This window comes from Micropterus salmoides, unplaced genomic scaffold (genome assembly GCF_014851395.1).
Source record: "Micropterus salmoides isolate LMB-PRFRI ecotype aquatic unplaced genomic scaffold, ASM1485139v1 Ms_hic_scaffold_14, whole genome shotgun sequence".
Classification (NCBI taxonomy): domain Eukaryota; kingdom Metazoa; phylum Chordata; class Actinopteri; order Centrarchiformes; family Centrarchidae; genus Micropterus; species Micropterus salmoides.
In genome coordinates this window covers 16787044-16806824 of record NW_024040485.1, presented here as the reverse complement: position 1 = coordinate 16806824, position 19781 = coordinate 16787044, and the positions used below count along the sequence as shown (strand labels likewise).

The 19781-nt window shown below is 42.0% G+C and overlaps 1 protein-coding gene across 2 annotated transcripts; it reads right to left on the bottom strand.

Annotated features, from left to right (window-relative positions):
• Window positions 1-1200: 1200 nt before the first annotated feature.
• Window positions 1201-14787, bottom strand: LOC119902115 (zinc finger and BTB domain-containing protein 24-like). 2 transcript variants are annotated; one of them, XM_038718055.1, is made up of 6 exons: window positions 14552-14787; window positions 7165-7350; window positions 6097-6193; window positions 5890-5992; window positions 5540-5795; window positions 1201-3491 (listed from the first exon to the last, which is right to left on the bottom strand). In XM_038718055.1, the coding sequence occupies exons 1-6, from the start codon at window positions 14636-14638 to the stop codon at window positions 2139-2141; spliced, it is 2082 nt and encodes a 693-aa protein (XP_038573983.1). In that variant the 5' UTR covers window positions 14639-14787; the 3' UTR covers window positions 1201-2138. The 2 variants fall into 2 exon arrangements, with proteins under 2 accessions (XP_038573983.1, XP_038573982.1); XM_038718054.1 differs by lacking the exon at window positions 14552-14787 and having other exon boundaries at window positions 7165-7597.
• Window positions 14788-19781: the final 4994 nt, after the last annotated feature.

Here is a 19781-nt window from a genome sequence, read left to right as displayed (position 1 = left end):
CGCTTGCATTAGAATGTTGATTAAACCATTGTTTGTATCCTCTTTGTAATGTAAAGAAAACGGACACCTCTTTGTTTAGTGCCATAAGGACAGTTTTTTGACTGTTTCATTGACACTCAAGATAGGGTGTCAACCATTTTGTAGACAAGCCCTGTTGTTCTCCATGATTAGTTTAGAGCAAAAGACTGTTTATTCCTGTAGATTGAAGGGGGTTTCAGGTCTGGGAATTGGCGCTCTTTTGTTCGACCAAAAGTAACATAGAGCAGTAAGGTACACCCTTCCTAATTGGGTGACGAAGAAGTAACCAAATGACCAATGGCTATGGTCCTGTGCCATTTGGAGGAAAAGACCCGCCCACATACCTGGAGGATATTAACAATTCATTTTGCGAGAATCAGGACTGTAAGCTGTAAATCTGAAAAGAGGAACAACTTTCCAGTCCACTGCAGTGTTTTTGTTTTGTTGTTTGTTCTGTAATGCCATCTTGTATTCACCTATTTTTTATTCAGTTTTCTTGTTAATTTTCATCGGATCCAGCCTCTCCTTTCTCAAAATCTGAAAAAAACGCAACAGTAAGCCCACAGGCTCCATTTTCCTATGCCTGTATTTTTACATAATCTGAACTAAAGGCCTTAGTTAGCCGCGCTGGTATTAACAATGCTAACGCTATACTTGCCAACATGCTAACCGCGATTAGCATCACAACTTCTTCAAAGTGCATAAAATTGGTATAATATTAGTATTATACCATAGTTTAGGATTAAATCGTGTTATTAAACACAGTTGATTAAGTTAATATTGTTATTAGGACAGTTTAAGCCATTAGCCCATCTTTTATATATCTAGTATTATTTATGGAGCTGTGCTGTTCACATCTTGTGTCATAAAGCAGCAACAAAACCAGGCCATGTTTGAACAGGTCATGTCACCCAGGAAGCTGATATGGCTGGTAGGTTGTGTTTTAGTTAAACCTATAGAGATGCCCTGTTCTTTGATTACAAATCAAATCAGTCATGTGGGGAGTGTGTAGCTGTTTTTAAGGACTAATTCTGGAGCAACATTATGGAGCCTCCTCCAAAGCTGCCAGTGTTGAAAAGACATCTTACCTAAAGTCGTTTTTTTTAAAGGAGACCGCATCAAACTCTTGCAGATTGTCTTGCATTATAAGAGCTTCCACATCTCAGCAAAGAACTCAAGTCATTTTAATTCAGTCAATGTATTTATTTTTTTAATTATTATTATTATTATTATTATTACATAGCAGGTCCATCAGCCTCCACCTCTACCTCAATCATTGCCATCATCCAAGAAACAATGCTGGTAAGTTTAGGCCTACAAAAACAATAAATGAACAATCATTCACCTCTAGGTGAACATGGCAACTTTCAAAAATTAATTATTAATCGCCCTCATAGGTCTACCTGTGCCTACAAAAGTGGAGAGCAGTACCTTCATGCTTAGTACCACACCTGTCTCTCCAGTTTCTACTCCTCCAGTGGATCCAGTTGGCCATCAGTCTTTAATGGCCAGTTACACGTTGATGTGGTGAGCAGGGTACCAGCACAGGTTGACAGAGACATTTTGACATTTCCAAAAAGACAAAGTGTTTCTCTCTCTGTATATATGTACATATAATCAGGACAGCACAGGAGTTTGCATGTTCTCACAGTGTCTTCATGTGTTTCATCTTGGTTGCTCCAATTTCCTCCAACATTCCAAACATGCAGTTATTGTCTAAAAATATTAAGACAATATTTCTCCAGGGAGTGCAGTAATAAACATTGGCAGTGCCGTGCTAGAAGTCCGACAGGTCCGCCAGTTTGACGGACTTAGCAACAGTAACTTAGGGGGGCGTGGCTCACATCTTTCATCATCTACACTATTTAACAGTATTAAGAAATTAATTAATCTACAACACAAAGGAAAACAGGCACTTAACATCAATCCAGTTTAATCTGATTTTACCCAGTTTTCCCATGATACACACATCAGTTAACATGATTCAAAAGTATCTTGAAATCAACTGGACATTGTGTCACACACAAAGACAACTGATAAGTGTGCAATATCAAATATGTCACAGAAAACGGTCCAGTTCTTTATGACACTCATAATAAATGCTCTACTCAGTATCTTCTTCAAATGTCTTCAACTACTTGATTCTGTCTTGGTCGTCCCCTGCGTGTCTCTGAGCTCTTTTCACTGCTCTGGCTGCTATACCTCTTTTTCTTTGGGTCTTTTGGGTCAGAATCAGAGTCCATGTCAGAAACTTTTGCCCTTCCTCTTGATCTGCTTGTGTTCGATGTCGCTTTGTCACTCCTCTCCTCTTCCTCCTCTGTTGGGTCAAAAGATATTTCACTTGCGGTCGGCTCATCCTCACTTTCTTCAACACTGTAATGTGTTCTCTTTAACTTGCGCCCCTTTACTTTGGCAGTCATAGTTTTTGAACGCTGGCTTTCTGCATTTCTCTTCGGCCTTCCTATGGGTCTACCTGTGCTCCTCCTTTTCTTCTTTTTTGGCATATTTGTTCTCTCCTTTTGCACCGTCTCTTCCTCGTCATGTTCTTCGTCTACATTGTCATGCCCCGAGTTTGTCCCTTTCTGGTTCTCATTCTCCTGAGCATCAACGGTGTCGCCCACAGTTTTTTTTTTTTTACCCCTCTTCCGTGCACATCCAGAGCCCGGTGTGTGGTAGCGCTGGACGTGACTCTTCAAGCTCACGTTGTGGTTGAAGCTTTTGTCGCAATGCTGACACTTGTAGGGCCTCTCCCCTGTGTGCAGACGCATGTGGGATTTCAGGTGGCTCGCCTGGTTGAAGCCACGTTTGCACACCGAACATTTAAACGGCTTCACTCCCGTGTGCACAGATAAGTGTCTCTTGAGAGGCCCATGGCGGTTAAATTCAATCCCACAGATGTCACATTTTAACTGCTGGGGGCCTCTGTGATCCACAAGGTGTATTCTGCGATCCTTATTTGAGGCAAATGTCTCTGAACAGTCAGGGCACTTGTAGGGCTTTCCTTCAGTTAGATGGATCTGCTGGTGAGTGATTTTGTCCACCTTTGTTTTGAATGTAACGTGGCAGTATTTACACTGATGCTCATAGTTTGCATCATGGATTCTGCTGTGAGAGTTGAGAGCGACCTCACTAACACATCTTTTTCCACAAATGTTGCAAGGATAGGGTTTACTTTTGTGCTCACACGTGTGAGGCCACCGTTTGCTGAAAAACATCCCGCAATCTGTGCAGAGCTCCCTATGATGGGTGGCAAAGTAAGAATAATCACCTTCGTAATCGCTTTCCTCCTCATCAGATTCATCATTAAGAAGCTCGTTACCCGATGAAAGCTCCACTGGATTCCAATCTTCGTCTGAATCACCTTCATCACCCGACTCCTCCGTTTCACACATGGGATCACTCTCCTCATTGGTAGCAGCAGCAACATCAGAGACACGTGTGATAGTGCTGTGGTCGTGATCAGTTGACACTGTCTGTGAAAGATATGACAATAAATGGATTAATGTAACACTGTCAAAGTCTGTACAGGGTGAATATTAGAGCCAAATGAACAAAGAGATGCCAGCACAGACGCATTAGGATTTTTGATACTAACTGACCTATTTATAGGTCTGCAACTGACAGTCATTTTCATTTGGGGCAGCTGTGGCTTAGAGGTTCTAATCGGGCAATCAGCAGTTTGATGGACCCGCATGTTCGGCTGAATCGCACTAGGGTTCGTTCATCCCCTTGAGGATTATTTTAAAAGCTAAACCACTAATGAATCCATCTGCTGACTGTGAAATGTGTTCAAGAAGCGATCTTATAATAGATCTGTATAAGCCATGTTTAGTAGGGGTGTGAAAAATTGATAGTTCAAGTTCATTTGTTGTCATTCATCCACATATCGAGTACACAAATGAACGAAATGCCATTTCTGAAGGCCCATGGTGCTCAATACAAGATCACAATAATGAACTTAAAGGAAAAGACACAAACTTGTAACTACACTAGACAAAAAAAAAGAGAACAGCTTGTAAAGTGCTTAGTTCAACCTGTATTTTAATCTACTAATAACAACAGCATCAGAAATGAAAAATAGCAGCAACAGAGGTCAGTAATAATTCTGCAACAATGCTATGTAACATTAGCTACATTTATATGAAGTTACATTAAACAGCTGCATTTCATTACTACCTACTTAGTTGGATTATTACAAATACTTTGCTTTAAAAGTACCAAGCAGTCACACAGTCAGAAAAATACATCTTTATTATTTACAGCTTTTTATTGTTCAAAATGTGTACTCTGTGTACTTTACCAGTGACCCAACATTAAGCCCCAAATCATTCCTGTACTGCTTTTCGTCATGTTTCTGTGTCATTATTCATAATATGTGGTCGATTTGCAGTCTAATATTACTAATTATGCTTATAATGACATTTGTCTTTGTGAGCTCTTTGCGATACACATCAGAGGCAATAAAGTGTGACATAAACTTTTGTCAATCACCAAAATTTGACTTCCCCATGTGGGTCCTGATGATGTGCCTATGATGCAGGATGATGATCGCCAAAACTATCTAATAAATAAGTTACCCGTCAGTCTGTATAACTTCAAGGTTTCTCCGCTTGGTTCGTTTGTAAAAATGCAGTGTGAACATTAACCGTACCAGAACTAAAATGCAACAGTTTATAATTTTTTCCCCCTTGGTCCGGATCAAATGAACCAATCTACAGGTGTGAAATTCACTGACAAGCTGTAACCTACACTGTACATTTACTGCTTGCGCCTGCCACTCGCTTTGCATTAAGGTATGAAACAATTGATACTGCCCAAGCCAAGTCCAAGGTCACGTCTTCCAATGTTTTGTCCCAGCAAAAGCCCAAAATCCAGAGACAATCAGTTTACAGTGATATATGACCAAGAGAAGATGAAGAAATGAGAGTGAAGCTTACTCATAACTGGATAATACTGACCAAGAGGAATTAGACCATGCAAGCTAAAATGAGGAGTCCACACCAAAGAGAGAAGTCTGTTGAGCCACGCAACACTATTCCAGCAGATCCAGGCATGATGTGTCAGGTAACTTTTACTGGCTTGCCCACGGATATTCAGCTTACTTTCTAGTTCACCAAGACATGCTGTTGTTGTGATGTTAGCTCTAACAGCAGGAGAGCTGTGAGTATCGCGGTTTGGAGCTGCTGTGCTGCTCTGGGACCATCTCGTCCTCGTTAGCTTTGCAGCAGTAAGTAGCAACAGTTTGCTAACCCACAACCAAGCTAACGTTAGTTACATTACTTGCTGTGTCATTGTTCACTCTGTATGATATGATATTTGTCATGTTTTCGGATTTCTCCAGAATCACATAAGTTATCACACCTTTATGATGCAGCAAAATATCACCAGTTAATGTTGGAAATTAACTCAGTAACAGTAACTAATTATATAATTTATTGAGTTTACAAAAAATGGGATATATCGTTATTGGGATATGAAATTTTTGTGATATCGCACAGCCCTATGTTGTAGTAAGTCTTACCTGGGTCTCTAGAGTCACGTCTATACCTCCTGTCAGGTGTTGATCTTCAGCTGTTGGGACGCTGGCATTGACTTGGCTTTTCCACTGGTTTCTGTACTCACACTGAAGGCACTGTTGGTTCAAGATGAGGAGCACCCCACAGGTGACCTTCTCCACCTTTACTTTAGAACCACATAACGGGCACTTGCGCCCGAACAACTGGAGGAGTTGGCTTTCATTCACGACATACTTCCCTTTCATCTGTAGAAGTGCAGCTCTGAAAAACAATTTCAACAAAACATTATGAGAATCAGGTTTAAAAAGCTAACCAACTGTAATTGATGCACAACTGCTCAGAGATATTAACTCACTTTTCCCTGATCATATCAATGTTCACAACGTTTTGTAGCATCTGACCATAATCAGGCATGGAAACATCTGAAGTATCACTTGGCACTGGGCTCTCTGGGGCAGCTGCAAATTAAATTTAAATTTACATAAAAAAACAACACCACCACAACATTTGAGTGAATACCCACTCCCTTTTTATTAACGCTTAACAACGTCAAGTTTCTTACCTACTGAAGTTCGTCCCGATTCTTCAAAATAGGTAGATGGACTATTACAGGTCTTAAGTTGATCACACTGAAATGCAGCTTCTGTTTTCACTTCCTCCTAAACAAAGAAACAAAAAGGTTAAAGTGTGTAGTTGTAGCATGGACTGAGTTGCAGTAACAAAAGCATCATACAATACATCTTACCGAACTACGTGATTTATTTTATATGGAAGTAAATTACAGTTTTAGTGTGCATAGGCGTGGAATGACTCCTGAGGCCTGTAACTGTGAGAAGTGGGATAACACAGTATCACAGTCCTTGAATTATGTTGTCTATACACCAAAGACAAGGCAAGTGCTCATTATGCAGTATCAATAGTCCTACAGGGCTAGGCCAATAAATACACCTGTCCGTAGAGTACTTCAACTGGGTCAATAAAAGTCGATTTGCAGATGCAGATGAATCACATATTATACTCTACATGTTGCACCCCTGCTATGACATTTAAAAGTGTTTGTGATTGGATTAATCAGGTTTTTATTTGTAAAAAAAATAAATGTGGAAATATAACAAACATGACTACAGTATAAACACCTACTATAGGCTTATTTCTTATTTATCTCCTTAATGCTGGAGTTTAAAATATTGAAAATGTAACTGCAGGGGTTGATTAAATTGTCCCGATATAACTAGCATGTTTGTTTATATCATTACTTCAATCAATAATATAATGAAAACCCAACCACACAAATTGTGTCAACCTAAAAAACTACATTTGAGCACATTTGCTGTCCTCAACAATTACATCTGAAATGTTACTGTGGCTCTGGACTTCTGTGCGCTTCATTTACAGTATGCAACCTTTTTATATACAGTCTATTTATGCAACGAACTGCTCATTTGTCAACAAAAAGTATGCACTCTGTCCACTCAGGCAGATACGTGTGTCAAAACAAACACACCCTTAACAAAATATGGACTGTGTAACGTTAGTTACGTATGAATGCACGTTTCTTCACTCACAAAGAGTTGGCAGAGGTTAAAGCCATAAGCTTACAAAGCAACATCGCCACATAGTTTGTCCTCACCTGACATGGCTCCTCATGCTCAGACTTGATACACAGGGATGGGACAGCGCTACACTTTAGCTGGACCGTGCCAGTCAGACTCGCATTTACAAAACAACCATCAGTAAAGTGTTCACGACAAATTGTTATATCAGTCCAGCACGATTCTTTGAGTCGCTGCCCGTTGACTTCGAAGAGGAACTGGACCCACTCCAGTCTCCTCTCCGGATCCTCCGGTAACTTGAACCTTTGCGCACCGCGACGCCCTGAATCACAGCCGACGACCGAGCACATCCCGGATATAAGGTCAGGCCCTCAGTTTTAAAAAGTGGTCGGCGTTGAAGTTAATGCTCTCTGGGTTCCGACTACTATCCCAATGTCCTAAAAAGTCTTAAGCTAACAGCTAGCCATGTGTGCAGCGGCAGTGTCGGCTGAATGGGCGCTACCTGGGCGGGGTTTCGTACGGGGTTCGCGTGGTTTCATATCACGCGTATCCCGGATTTAGGGTCAATTCAAGAGAAAATAAACCCAATCCCCATCTCCACCCGTAGGTGTCATTTACATTGAGGACACTAGGGACATGTCCCCATCAATTTTTGAAAGCATTTGTAAAACATGTTCAAAAAAATTACTTGCATCAAGATATGGTTTAGATAAGGTTTATTTGCACAACACAAATTGAATCCGAATTGCACTGCAATGTAAATACAGAAGAAACAGATCTACGTTGTCAGAAAAAGTTCCCAAAGCTACAAAAAACTAAAAACCTACTGATTACTGCATTATATTACAGTATATTTTTATATTTTGATTTGTCATTTGCCACCTGAATTTTGTGTTTCCCTTTAAATATCAATAATTACATTTCCACCATAAACTGGAGCACAAAAGGTCTCCAGAATGCAGGAAATTAAGTGTTTGATGCTCAAAGTCTTCTGGGGAAGGACCCCCAGAAAATGCCCCCACCACTTTTCAACATGAAATGACACGCCTCCTCCACCCTATAGCCTAAACCCACCTAAACCCTGAACCCTCACAGATTTAGTTGATGTCTCCTGGACCTGGTAATTAAATGCTTAAGGGCTGTAAGGGCCTGAAATGGTGTAATGGGACAGCCCCACACTTTGCAACATATCATATTAACTTAACTACACCAAAACAAATGTGGGTTTGGGACTTTTTTGGTTGACCTTTATTACTTTCTTCATAGCCAAGGCAATGAATGGACTGACAGTCTGATTTGAACAATCTTGCCTAATAAATTGATTATTTGAAAATAACCCGTGGAGAAGAGGTACTTTTCAAATAATCACTTTACTCGTTTTTATCAAAACAGCATCATACACTTACATGTAAACTTCTTTTTTCTTGAAGTTGCTCCTTCCATGTTTATTTACCTTTTTTTTAAGGCAGGCTTCCCCTGGTAACCCAGTATTTAATATCATAACGCTATAAGCTGTGGGTAATTCCCTCAGGCGAAGTCTGCAGAGAGGAAAGTGTGCATAAAGGGCTCAAAAAGTCTGCCAGAGAGCCCTCCTGCACTTTGCACAATTTGACAGTGGGCCAACCCTAAGCCATGCTCATGGACTGACCGTGAACGCGTCTCAAAGTCTGTGAGTCTGAGTGTGCAGACTGGGATTCAGCCATACTCATACCTACAGGAAGGTGACAGAGACCCACGAAAGTCTATGCTTTCCTAATAAGAGACCACTGAGACAGCTACTAAACTGAGTTTATCTGGGACAACCTCTTTACCCAGAGGACAGGGACACTGTTGATGTAAAAGTATGGTACTCTTAAATGCTTTTTAAAATAGCACAACAAACCAGTCCATTCACACTGTTCTGAAAAGACAGACATCCCAAAATAAGGGTAAATAACACCAAAGCTATCGGCATGGCTAAATATCACCACAAGAGAGTCAGAAAATATGCTTTTAAAACATTTTAATGAACCAACCCTTTTAAGTGTGTACATGATTACAAAGTAGGCTATCATGGAGACCACTGTTTCCGGTCTAACTACTGCATGGCATTAATCCTCCTGTCATTACTTGGTTGTCACTGAACTATAGAAGTGGTTGAAACTTTTTCCAAACCTGTTGCCACAGTAAATGTCAAAATAAACACCCAACCTTTGTGACAATCAACGGTCCGACAAGATGACCTGTTAGATGTACAGTACAAGTAAAGTTACCTCTCAACCTGTGGGGCTAACTTAGAAGTGGTTTACAGGTCAGATAACACTAAGAAGAAAGAAGTACAGTCCTCTCCAAAAGTACTGGATCGGTAAGGCAAATTCCTTTGTTTTTGTTGTTCACTGAAGACATTGGGGTTTAAGATCAAAAGATGAGTATGAGACAAGAGTTCAGAATTTCAGCTTTTATTTCCTGACATTCACATCTAGATGTGTTAAACAACTTAGGACATATCACCGTTTGTATTAGACCACAGCATTCTTAGGTGAGCAAAAGTAATGGAACAAATAATCTTAAAGTAAATAACATTTAATATTTGGTGGCATAACCCTTGCTTGCAATAACTGCCTCAAGCCTGTGACCCATCGACATCACCAAATTGTTGCATTCTTCATTTGTGATGTTATTCCAGGCATTTACCACAGCTTCTTTCAGTTCTTGTTTGTTTCGGTGTGTTTCTCCCTTCAGTTTCTTAAGGAGGTGAAATGCATGCTCTATTGGGTTAAGGTCAGGTGATTGACTTGGCCAGTCTAAAACCTTCCACTTTTTCCCCCTGATGAAGTCCTTTGTTTTGTTGGCAGTGTGCTTTGGGTCGTTATCCTGCTGCATGATAAACTTCCTACAAATTACTTTCAATGCTTTTCTCCGTAAATTGGCAGACAAAATGTTTCTGTACACTTCTGAATTCATTCTGCTGCTACCATCATCAGTTACATCATCAATAAATATTAATGAGGTGTAGAAGCAGCCATGCCCGCCCAAGCCATGACATTACCTCCACCATGCTTCACAGATGAGCTTGTATGCTTCGGATCATAAGCATTTCCTTTCTATCTTCACACTTTGGCCTTTCCATCACTTTGGTAGAGATTCATCTTGCTCTCATCAGTCCATAAGATTGTGTTCCAATACTTTTGCAGCTCATCTCTGTACTTCTTTGCAAATTTCAATCTGGCCTTTGGATTCTTCCTGCTGATGAGTGGTTTGCATCTTGTGGTGTGGCCTCTGTATTTCTGCTCTCTGAGTCTTCTTCAAACAGTGGATTGTGATACCTTCATCACTGCACTGTGGAGGTCGTTGGAGAGGTCACTGATGTTTTGGGGGTTTTCTTCACAGCTCTCACAATATTTCTATCATCAACTACTGCCGACCTGTTTGATGTCTGTTGCTCAGTACACCAGTAGTTTTTCTTTTTCAGGACATTCCAAATTGTTGTGCTTACTATGCCCAATGTTTGTCCAATGGCTCTGGTCGATTTTCCTTCTTTTCTCAGCTTGACAGTGGCTGTTTTTCTCCCATGGACAGTTCTCTGGTCTTCGTGTTGGTTTATTCCCTTTAACAGGAAATACAGTCTTCATAGGTTTGAAAGAAGGATGAAAACTTAGACTAGTCATGCAGAGCTATTTAATGTTTGGGCAACAAGAAACATCTGTCAGTCACATGTTCCAATAGTTTTGCTCACTTGAAAAATGGGTGGGTTCAAACAAACGGTGATATGTCCTGAGTTGTTTAACACATCTAGATGAGAATACCAGGAAATAAAAGCTGAAATTCTTAATTCTTGTCTCATCTTTTGATCTTAAACCCAAAAATAAAGGAATTTGCCTTCCTGTTCCAATACTTTTGGAGGGTACTGAATGTTGAATTTACATCAGAAAGGAACACAAGCACTTAACATCAGTCTTGTTTAATGTACTTATATCCAGTTTGGTCCCATAGAATACACATCAGGTAACAGGATTCAAAAATATTTTGAAATCAAAGCAATAGTTTCTCTTAAAAGAGGTGTACATGTTTTGTCTGTCATGTTATGTACATTTCTAGGAAATCAGTGCAGTTCTGTATGAATGTCCACTTAATATGGCTCTTTTCTTTTCACAATTTTTTAAACCACTAGATTTTTCCTTGGTCGTCCCCTGCGCTTTCCTAAACCTTTACCACTGTTCTGGCTGCTGTGCCTCTTTTTCTTTGACTCTGCTGGGTCGAAATCAGAGTCACTGTCAGAATTCTTTGCCTTTCTCCTCGGTCTGCTTGTGCTCGATGCCACCTTCTCACTCCTCTCCTCTCCCTCCTCTACAGTTTCAAAGGACTTGTCACTGTCGCCCGGCTCATCGCCGCTTTCTTCATCACTGGCTCTTGTTTTCTTCAACTTCTGCCCTTGCGGTTTTCCAGTCTTTGTGTTTGAACACTGGCCTTCCTCTTTAACTGCCATAACCGAGTTGCCTGATTCATAGCTCTTTGGCCTTCCTATGGGCCTACCTGTGGTTTTCCTTTTTTTGGTGGTCCCATATATTCTCTCATTCTGCCCCTCCTCTTCTGTATCCTGTTCTTCCTCTACATTGTCAAGCCCTAAATCTGCACCGCTCTTGTTCCCATTATCCTGAGCATCAACAGTGTCGCTTTCCCTTTCGTTTATCTTTTCCTTCTTTTGCTCACATCCAGAGCTCGGCGTGTGGTAACGCTGGACGTGACTCTTCAAGCTCACGTTGTGATTGAAGCACTTGTCGCAATGCTGACACTTGTAGGGCCTCTCCCCTGTGTGCAGACGCATGTGGGATTTCAGGTGGCCTGCCTGGTTGAAACCACGTTGGCACACCGAACACTTAAACGGCTTCTCTCCCGTGTGCACAGATAAGTGTCTCTGCAGAGTAAGTGGCCAGAGGAACTCCATCCCACAGATGTCACATTTTAATTGCGGGGGGCCTCTGTGATCCACAAGGTGTATTCTGCGCTCCTTATTTGAGCAAATGTCTCTGAACAGTCGGGACACTTATAAGGCTTTCCTTCAGTTAGATGGGTCTGCTCGTGACTGAATTTGTCCACCTTTGTTTTGAATGTAACATGGCAGTATTTACACCGATGCTCATAGTTTGCATCATGGACTCTGCTGTGGCGAATTAGAGCGACCTCACTGACACATCTTTTCCCACAAATGTTGCAAGGATAGGGTTTCATTTTGTGCTCACACGTGTGAGGCCACCGCTTGTTGAAAAACATCCCGCAATCCGTGCAGAGCTCCCTGTGTTTGGGGGCAAAGTGAGAATAATTATCATGTTCTCCCTCTTCCTCCTCTTCCCCGTCATCCTCCGTTTCATTATCAGGTTTCTTCTGAAGCACTCTAGCCGGGAAAAAGCCCCTCACTGGCTTCCAATCCTCGTCTGAGTCCATGTCACCCTGCTCACTCAACTCCTCCTCATCCATGGAGTCACTTTCCTCATCAACAACAGCAACAATCTCAGGGACCCCATCTTTTGGCGCTGCCTGTGATACATAGACATCAATGGGTATGGGTGAAATTAAACTTTGTACAGCAGACTGTTTTAAATAATGAAACTTAAAAACAACAAGGTGCAAGCTGAGGACACCCTATGATTAATGATTCTAACTGAACAGTTTATAAAACCCACAAAATGAATCTAAATGCAGTTTTCTCAGCGAGAAAATGCAAAAAGAAAAATCCCAACGTAATGACCCATATGACATAGACAATATGCATGTATGGTATTTCTTGGATGCACAATCCCAAAACTATAAGTAGTCTGGATGTGTTGTAGTGAGCCCTACCTGTTGGGTCTCTGGAGTTACTTCTGTGCCTACTGTCAAGTGTTGCTCCGCAGCTGTCGGGACGCTGGCATTGACTTGGCTTTTCCAGTGGTTTCTGTACTCACACTGAAGGCACCGCTGGTTCAAGACGACGAACACCCCATAGGTGACCTTCTCCATCTGAAGCTTACAGCCACACAATGGGCACTTGCAGCTAAATAACTGGAGGAGGCGTTTTTCATTCACAACATACTTCCCTTTCATCTGTAGAAGCGCAGCCCTAAAAATCAATTTAAATAAAAATGTTAACTTGATGTAAAAAGTTGCCAAAGTCAGCAAAAATGTTAAGCACAAATTTACAGGAAACGTACTTTTCCCTGATCAAATCCATTTTCTTATTTTTTGGATGCATCCGGCCATGTACAGATACTACAGCATGTGAAGTGTCAGTTGAAGATGGGACGCCTTGTGGACTGGGGTTCCTTGGGCAGCTGCAAATTAAATTGGGATTATATGTGAGAAAATTCTTCATGTTAGCTCATTTTTATAAACACAATAACATTTCGTTTTACCCATTGAAGTCCGTCTTGATTCTTCTGAATAGGAAGTTGGGCCATCACATGTTTTAAGTTGATCACACTGACAGGCAGCTCCTCCGGTTTCCTCAGGCTCCTACACAAAGTAACACATTAAGTAAGTGCAGTTGACCAAGATCAACTAACAAAATAAATAATTGTGTGTAACAATATTAAAGTACCACATGTTTTGATTTTATACGAAAATATATAAAGACTTTGTGTGTGACTGATTGCACAATGTGAATATTTAACAACTGGGTGGTAAATTGCTACATTAAGGACTACTTTGTGTTAACAGTCTGGGGCTAAACTAGTCAATATTAGCATATTGCGCACCAGCAACATCTAGGGGCAACACTACTATTCAGTTTGCTAAATGTGGATCTGCACCTCCCTCGTACTGAGTACATGTTGTGTGAAAGGAGAGGCCATTGGATTTCTGTTACTGTGTTCATGCCTAATTCAAGTGGTTAAAGACTTCCTACTGTACTGTTATTCCCTACTGTATCGCTCCTGTTATGACTAATGAGTCCCAAATGTGTGTCTCTGACTTGCACATGACTGCTATGTTTTTTATTGTTGTTGTTTTGTATTGTGCATTTACTCTTAACGTTAATTGGCAATTAAATTCGTACTCTTAACCGGACTTATTATTATTATTATGAATCAATTATTTTTATTTATGTATGTATTTATTAAACAAATATCGATTGATAAAAACATTTTGTTTTTTGGCTCCGTCCACGCGGCGTGTTTTATGTATAAAAACAAACAACCCCTAAGAATTAGCTACATATTATCAAACATAAGGACGCATCATTAGCTCGGAGGAGTAAACACATGCGTACAGCAGACTCACCACACACTTTGGGCTTTCTAGATCTGGTTCAGGTTCGTCTGACTCAGACTGGAGACACAGTAATGGGACCGCACTGGGCTTTAATGTTAGCTGGACCTTGCCAGTCTTGCCTGAATGGCTCGGTGTCAGGTTTTCAAAACATTCATCTGTAAAGTGTTCGATACAGATTGTAATGTCCGTCCAGGACGACTCTTTAAAACGCTGCTTATTGACTGTGGCGAGAAACTGGACCCACTCCAGTCTCCTCTCCGGATCCTCCGGTAACTTGAACCGTTGCGCACCGCGACGCCCCGATTCACAGCCGACGACCGAGCACATCCCGGATTTAAGCTCAGGCCCTCCAGCTCTTAGTTTTTATTTAATATTCACAAAGAGTAGAACACGGGCGGGTTCATGTATCAATATTTTAAATCGTCCAGCCCCAACAACACTGCTGAGCTAATTCAGCTAATGGTTGTCGCTACAGGCTCTGGATGGGCGGGGGGTCGGGGTTCTACGCACGGGTTCGCACGGTTTGTTATCAGGCGTACACCGGCTAGTGTAGCTCCGTCTACTGTGTGACAGTGATGTTTTCTGTTATTAAAGGGATCTCTAAAACCTACCAGATTAGAACCAGGGTTAATTGTGTTTTAGAAAGTGTTTTCGTCTAGACGCATTGTCTTGACACGCGTAGGCTACTTTTGTTTTATTAGATTTTTTTTCTCTTCCTCTAGACGCCTACCTTCACGACAGTTTCTACTGTCGGCGATGCCAGTTGTACGTAAGGTGACTGACAAGAAAATGTGAGAAACAAACCCAAATTTCTTCCTATGAAAGTTTAACAATAAATAGACTGATTAATGCCAGTGCATATGCGTACAAATATTTGGGTCTGGGCAGTTTCCAGCAGGTGGCGCTGTTCTGCTTCAAACGGTTTGTGTCATGATGACCTTGACTATTGCCAGTAGAGCTGTCTATGGTGTAGTGATCATCACTTCTCAGAAGCTTGTTAATATTAGTTTCTTAAAAAGTATTACTTTTTGTTCCAATCTATGGAATTTGATATCATAAGCATTTATGAAAGGCTTTACCACTAAGGGAATTCCCGTTGAGATTAATATCTCATTTGCAAGAGAGACACGAGTAGGCTACCTGTAAAATAATACAAGAAACCGAAGGACAGTAATATAAATTAGAATATTAAAACATGATGTATGAAATAAAAGCATGTTCCTAAAGTGCCACAGGGTACAATACTGTGGATTTTAAAGGGGCTTTGTTAATTGTTGCATGTTATAACCAATCAAATATTGTATCAGACTAATGTGGGGATTAAGTGGCACAATCTTTAACACTGCATTTGCTGCAGCTACAGTTTCCTACTATGTTAAAACACACACCAAACCCTCTTGAGTTTACCTGTCCTACATTCCCAAAAGATGACCTTTCTGTGTGCGTGCATGTGTATTTGTGCATTTGTGTGTGACTTTGTCCATCAGTTAACAGATCTAATCCCCCAAGTCAAAGAACACATGTTTTCCTGGAGGTGGAGTAGATACTGCAGCTACAGTGCATGCCTTATGTTTTGTGTCTCAGAGGATCTGTACTTGTAAATAATCCTCAGGAGTCATTGAATTCTGTCTTTTAACTATTTAATGTCCATAGGGCCGCTTGCCAGGAGTGAAAATCATGCACATTTACTGACACATTGTGCATATTGTACATGCCGCTTATCAGGTTTCTTAAATGTTTCAATGCAGAAGATTTTTTTAAAACTTTAAAATGTATTTCCGTAGCTTTAGGACACCTGCTTTGTTAAAAATCAGTACACACCCTGGCTATATGACAGCCTGCATTACATCTTATAATACTGACTTTTCACTTAAGTCAACAGCAGGGATGTGTGGCTGAAATATGGGCTTAGGGTCACCGCTGTGGTTTTAAACATATGGTTCCTGAACAAACAGGAATGCCATTCACAACTGCAGCTTGTGTAGCTGGTGGTGACAATTTACTCCCTGGTGTTTCACTGGGCATGACACATGTATTAGTGTCCAAAAACATACTAGGGTTTTATGAGGAGAGAAAAAAATGACATAGGGCTTTGAGGATTTACTTACCAGAATGTCTGCTTGCCGGATATCTGACAAGTTATTCCGTGTGTCCATCAATCTGCCCAGAGGATGCCAGTCAATCAGTCTCTCATCACACTGCCTCAACAATCATTTGTGTCCTTGTGTTTGTCTGCATGTGTGTATGCTTATGATATGTATATCTCTTATTTGTGTGTAATAGTGTGTCTCGCAGAAATCTAAATTATAGTTTTTCTTCCTTAACGAGTGTTTGTGAATAAGCCCATATTTATTACCATACCACCGTAAGTCGAGGACAGTCTGCTTTCTAAAAACCTCCTCTTTACTCTCCTATTTTGATATCAACATGCACCATCAGTGTATTTGCTGAATGTGCTGAAACTTCAAAGGCTGATGCTTAGTAGGAATGTGCTATTAAACAGTAAACATTAGGCTGGGGGCAATAAACCCAGCAGCGCACACAAACACACGGTGTGAGAAGGTAATTTCCATGGTTTACACACCAACAAACCCATTCCTTTCATGATGATTGCAGTCAATGTGAAGTTCCCATGTGACTGAGCCAGAGAGGGGAGTGGGAAACTGTTCCAAAAAAGTGTAGAAAATGTAATTTTCTCTGATGTTTGAGCACAATGGAATTTGACCCCTGACTTCTATTTACATTCTATCCTCCTCCATCATATCAATTCTGGAAAAAAGTGAGAGAGAGTCCTTGTCGAAACATGTCAGCTGCCTTTCACATCCACAGAGGAATGTTGGCGAGGCTTCACAATGTTGTCAGTCAGTACAGCAGATAAGAGCGTTCAGTTCATAAATAAGATTGATGACATCGCATACCACCAGTTCCTGCTCTGTGTTTTCCCATACAAGCTGCGCGGTCAAAAAGCATCTGCGCTATCTCACCAACTCACATCCTCTCCGCCCCAAGTCCAGACATGCTTAGGTGTTTTAGCATATTCCCCTAAACCACACTACAGCAGGATACATTTTCTTGCTCAGTTGGGTATAAAGAAAATTGGCAGATGTTTCCTAGCAGGCACAGAAAAATGACTATAAATAGTTTGTTGATCATATAGGTTAATGGATAACTTTAAAAGATGGTATATCGACCTCACAATGCCACTCAATTACATTGAATCAGGAGCCTTAAAAGATTTTGGAAATGAAAAAAATAGCTCTGCTTTGTTCTTGCTCAACAAAGTTCTTGCAGAAGTCTTGTTGATGAGTTTTAGGATCAAAAGGAACCATAACATCCAGCACACTGGCAATGGACGTTCTTGTCCATATTACACCATCAAGATTTTCTACTTTCATATATCTAACATTTTACTTTTCTATTGTATTCTTGTGATTTTTGATATTTAGCTTCAATCCCACTGCAGGGAGCCTACTTTTTAATCATGTTTCAACCGCAGTAACATTATCATAATGTACTTGCAGAGACATTCACTGTTTTCCTCCCTCCACAGGGACTTCAGACCACTAAATCAGCACCCTGGAGCAGATGAGATTCAGTGTCTTGCTCAAGGACACTTCAGCAGATAGGATATTTGGCAAAGCTGTAAAAACACCAGTGAGACAGTGATGGAAATAAATGCAGTATTTTATTGTTCTTGTTGAAGTTAATTTAGAACAATGTTTGGAACACTTTTGAGTGTGTTAAATAAATAAATCTCATTTTTGAAGTGACAACAAGTTTTTTAAAGTGAGGTGGAACGGCCTGTGTCTTTTAATGTGGAAACGCAGACACACAGCCGAGCTGAAAGAATAAGGCTGCGGATATTTTCATACAGCTCATAAGCACACATCAAATCAACGCAATATTATAGACTACGCCTGTTCATGTAGACATTCAGACTGTCGGCAAATTTCTGTCTGCCTGCATGTGTCAGCTGCAGGCGTGCTACTGTCGTATTTCTGTAGTGCTACAGTTTAATCCTCGTTCATAAAATATTACGCTCTGCTGCCAGTAGACTTGTTCATGTCTGTGGTCATCTGCTGCTAACACAGCCGCTTTTATGTGAACGCACTCCCGGTTGAATTGGGAAACCCTGGGTTCCCCTTCGAGGGAACTCGAACTGCGTCGGTGACGACACTATGGGAACGCCTCTGGGCGCGGCAGGGCTGAACTATGAATGAAACTACTCCAATCCTATTGGTGTTACTAGAACGGTAGTGTGTGACGGCGTAACCGGAGGGGTATATAAGCACGCCGGCACACAGGACACATTAGCTTCTTTCTATTCAGCAGGCACTCTGGCTATGTTTGGAAGCTCCATCATCTTACCTGAAGTCGAGACGAAGCAGCAGATCATGTCGAAGCGATTCCGACAGTGTGTCTTTCCCTGTCAGCGCTTCATCACGGAAGGTGATAACCATGGAATGTGCGTCTCATGCCTGAGGATGTCGCACGCCCAGGCAGCTCTCGAGGGAGCTGCGACCATTGCGAGGCCCTGCCCCTGAGGGTGGTGAGGTCTAGAGGATGGTCGGATGCGCTCCCCCGTGGCTCAGGCCCTGCGGTCGCTGAGGCGTTGCGGCGGCTCCGATCCTGGGGATCACAACGCAAGATTGCCGAGGGTGCCGGGACAGCTGAGGCCTTTTTTTTCTCGTCCCCGATTGGGAGCCCGTTTCTCTGCTTCTCCCACTCCAGGTATGAGTCTGGAGAGGCTTGCACGATCTGGCTCTGAGGAGCCAGATGTGCTTAGCATGGAGAATGACTTTGGGGAAACGGAACGTCATCAGCCCTCGCCAGGATACGAGGAGTTGTTGGAAGTGATGACGCGGGCTGTGGCCAAACTGCACATTGATTGGCCACAGGCGGTGCAGCAGCCTTCGGTGGGCAACAAACTAGACGAGCAGTTTCTGCAACACCGAGTGCCACCCCCGCGTCGGCCCTTACCATTTTTTCCGGAACTACACAACGAGTTGTGTAGATCGTGGAACAAACCCTTCTCTGCACAGCTGTCTACGTCCCCCCGGCTGGACTACGGCATCGTGACGGAGAAACAGGCCTACTGGCCTGTTTGGCGAAGCAGTGGATGCTGTCGTGAACAGGTTCCAGCACGCCAAAACTCAGGGAGAGGCGTTTGAGCGATATCTCCCCCACCGGTCAGGCTCCAGGACCGCGACGGCTCAGGAAAGGCGGACGCAGCCTTCGTCCAGCACCTACCGCCGCAGCCAGAAGCAGACCGTCACTTCACGGGATCCCCCTCAACCAACCTGGGAGGCAAGACGGCGCTCTTGCCCACAGCCCCCCAAGAAGACAGATCTGAGGACCGTCATTCAGTCTCGGCGGGCCCGGGGGAAGAGGTCCTGAGACTTCAAGTAGGGGGAATTTCGCGGAAGCTTGGCGGAGCCTCGCGAACATTTCCCCGTGGGTCCTGCGCACA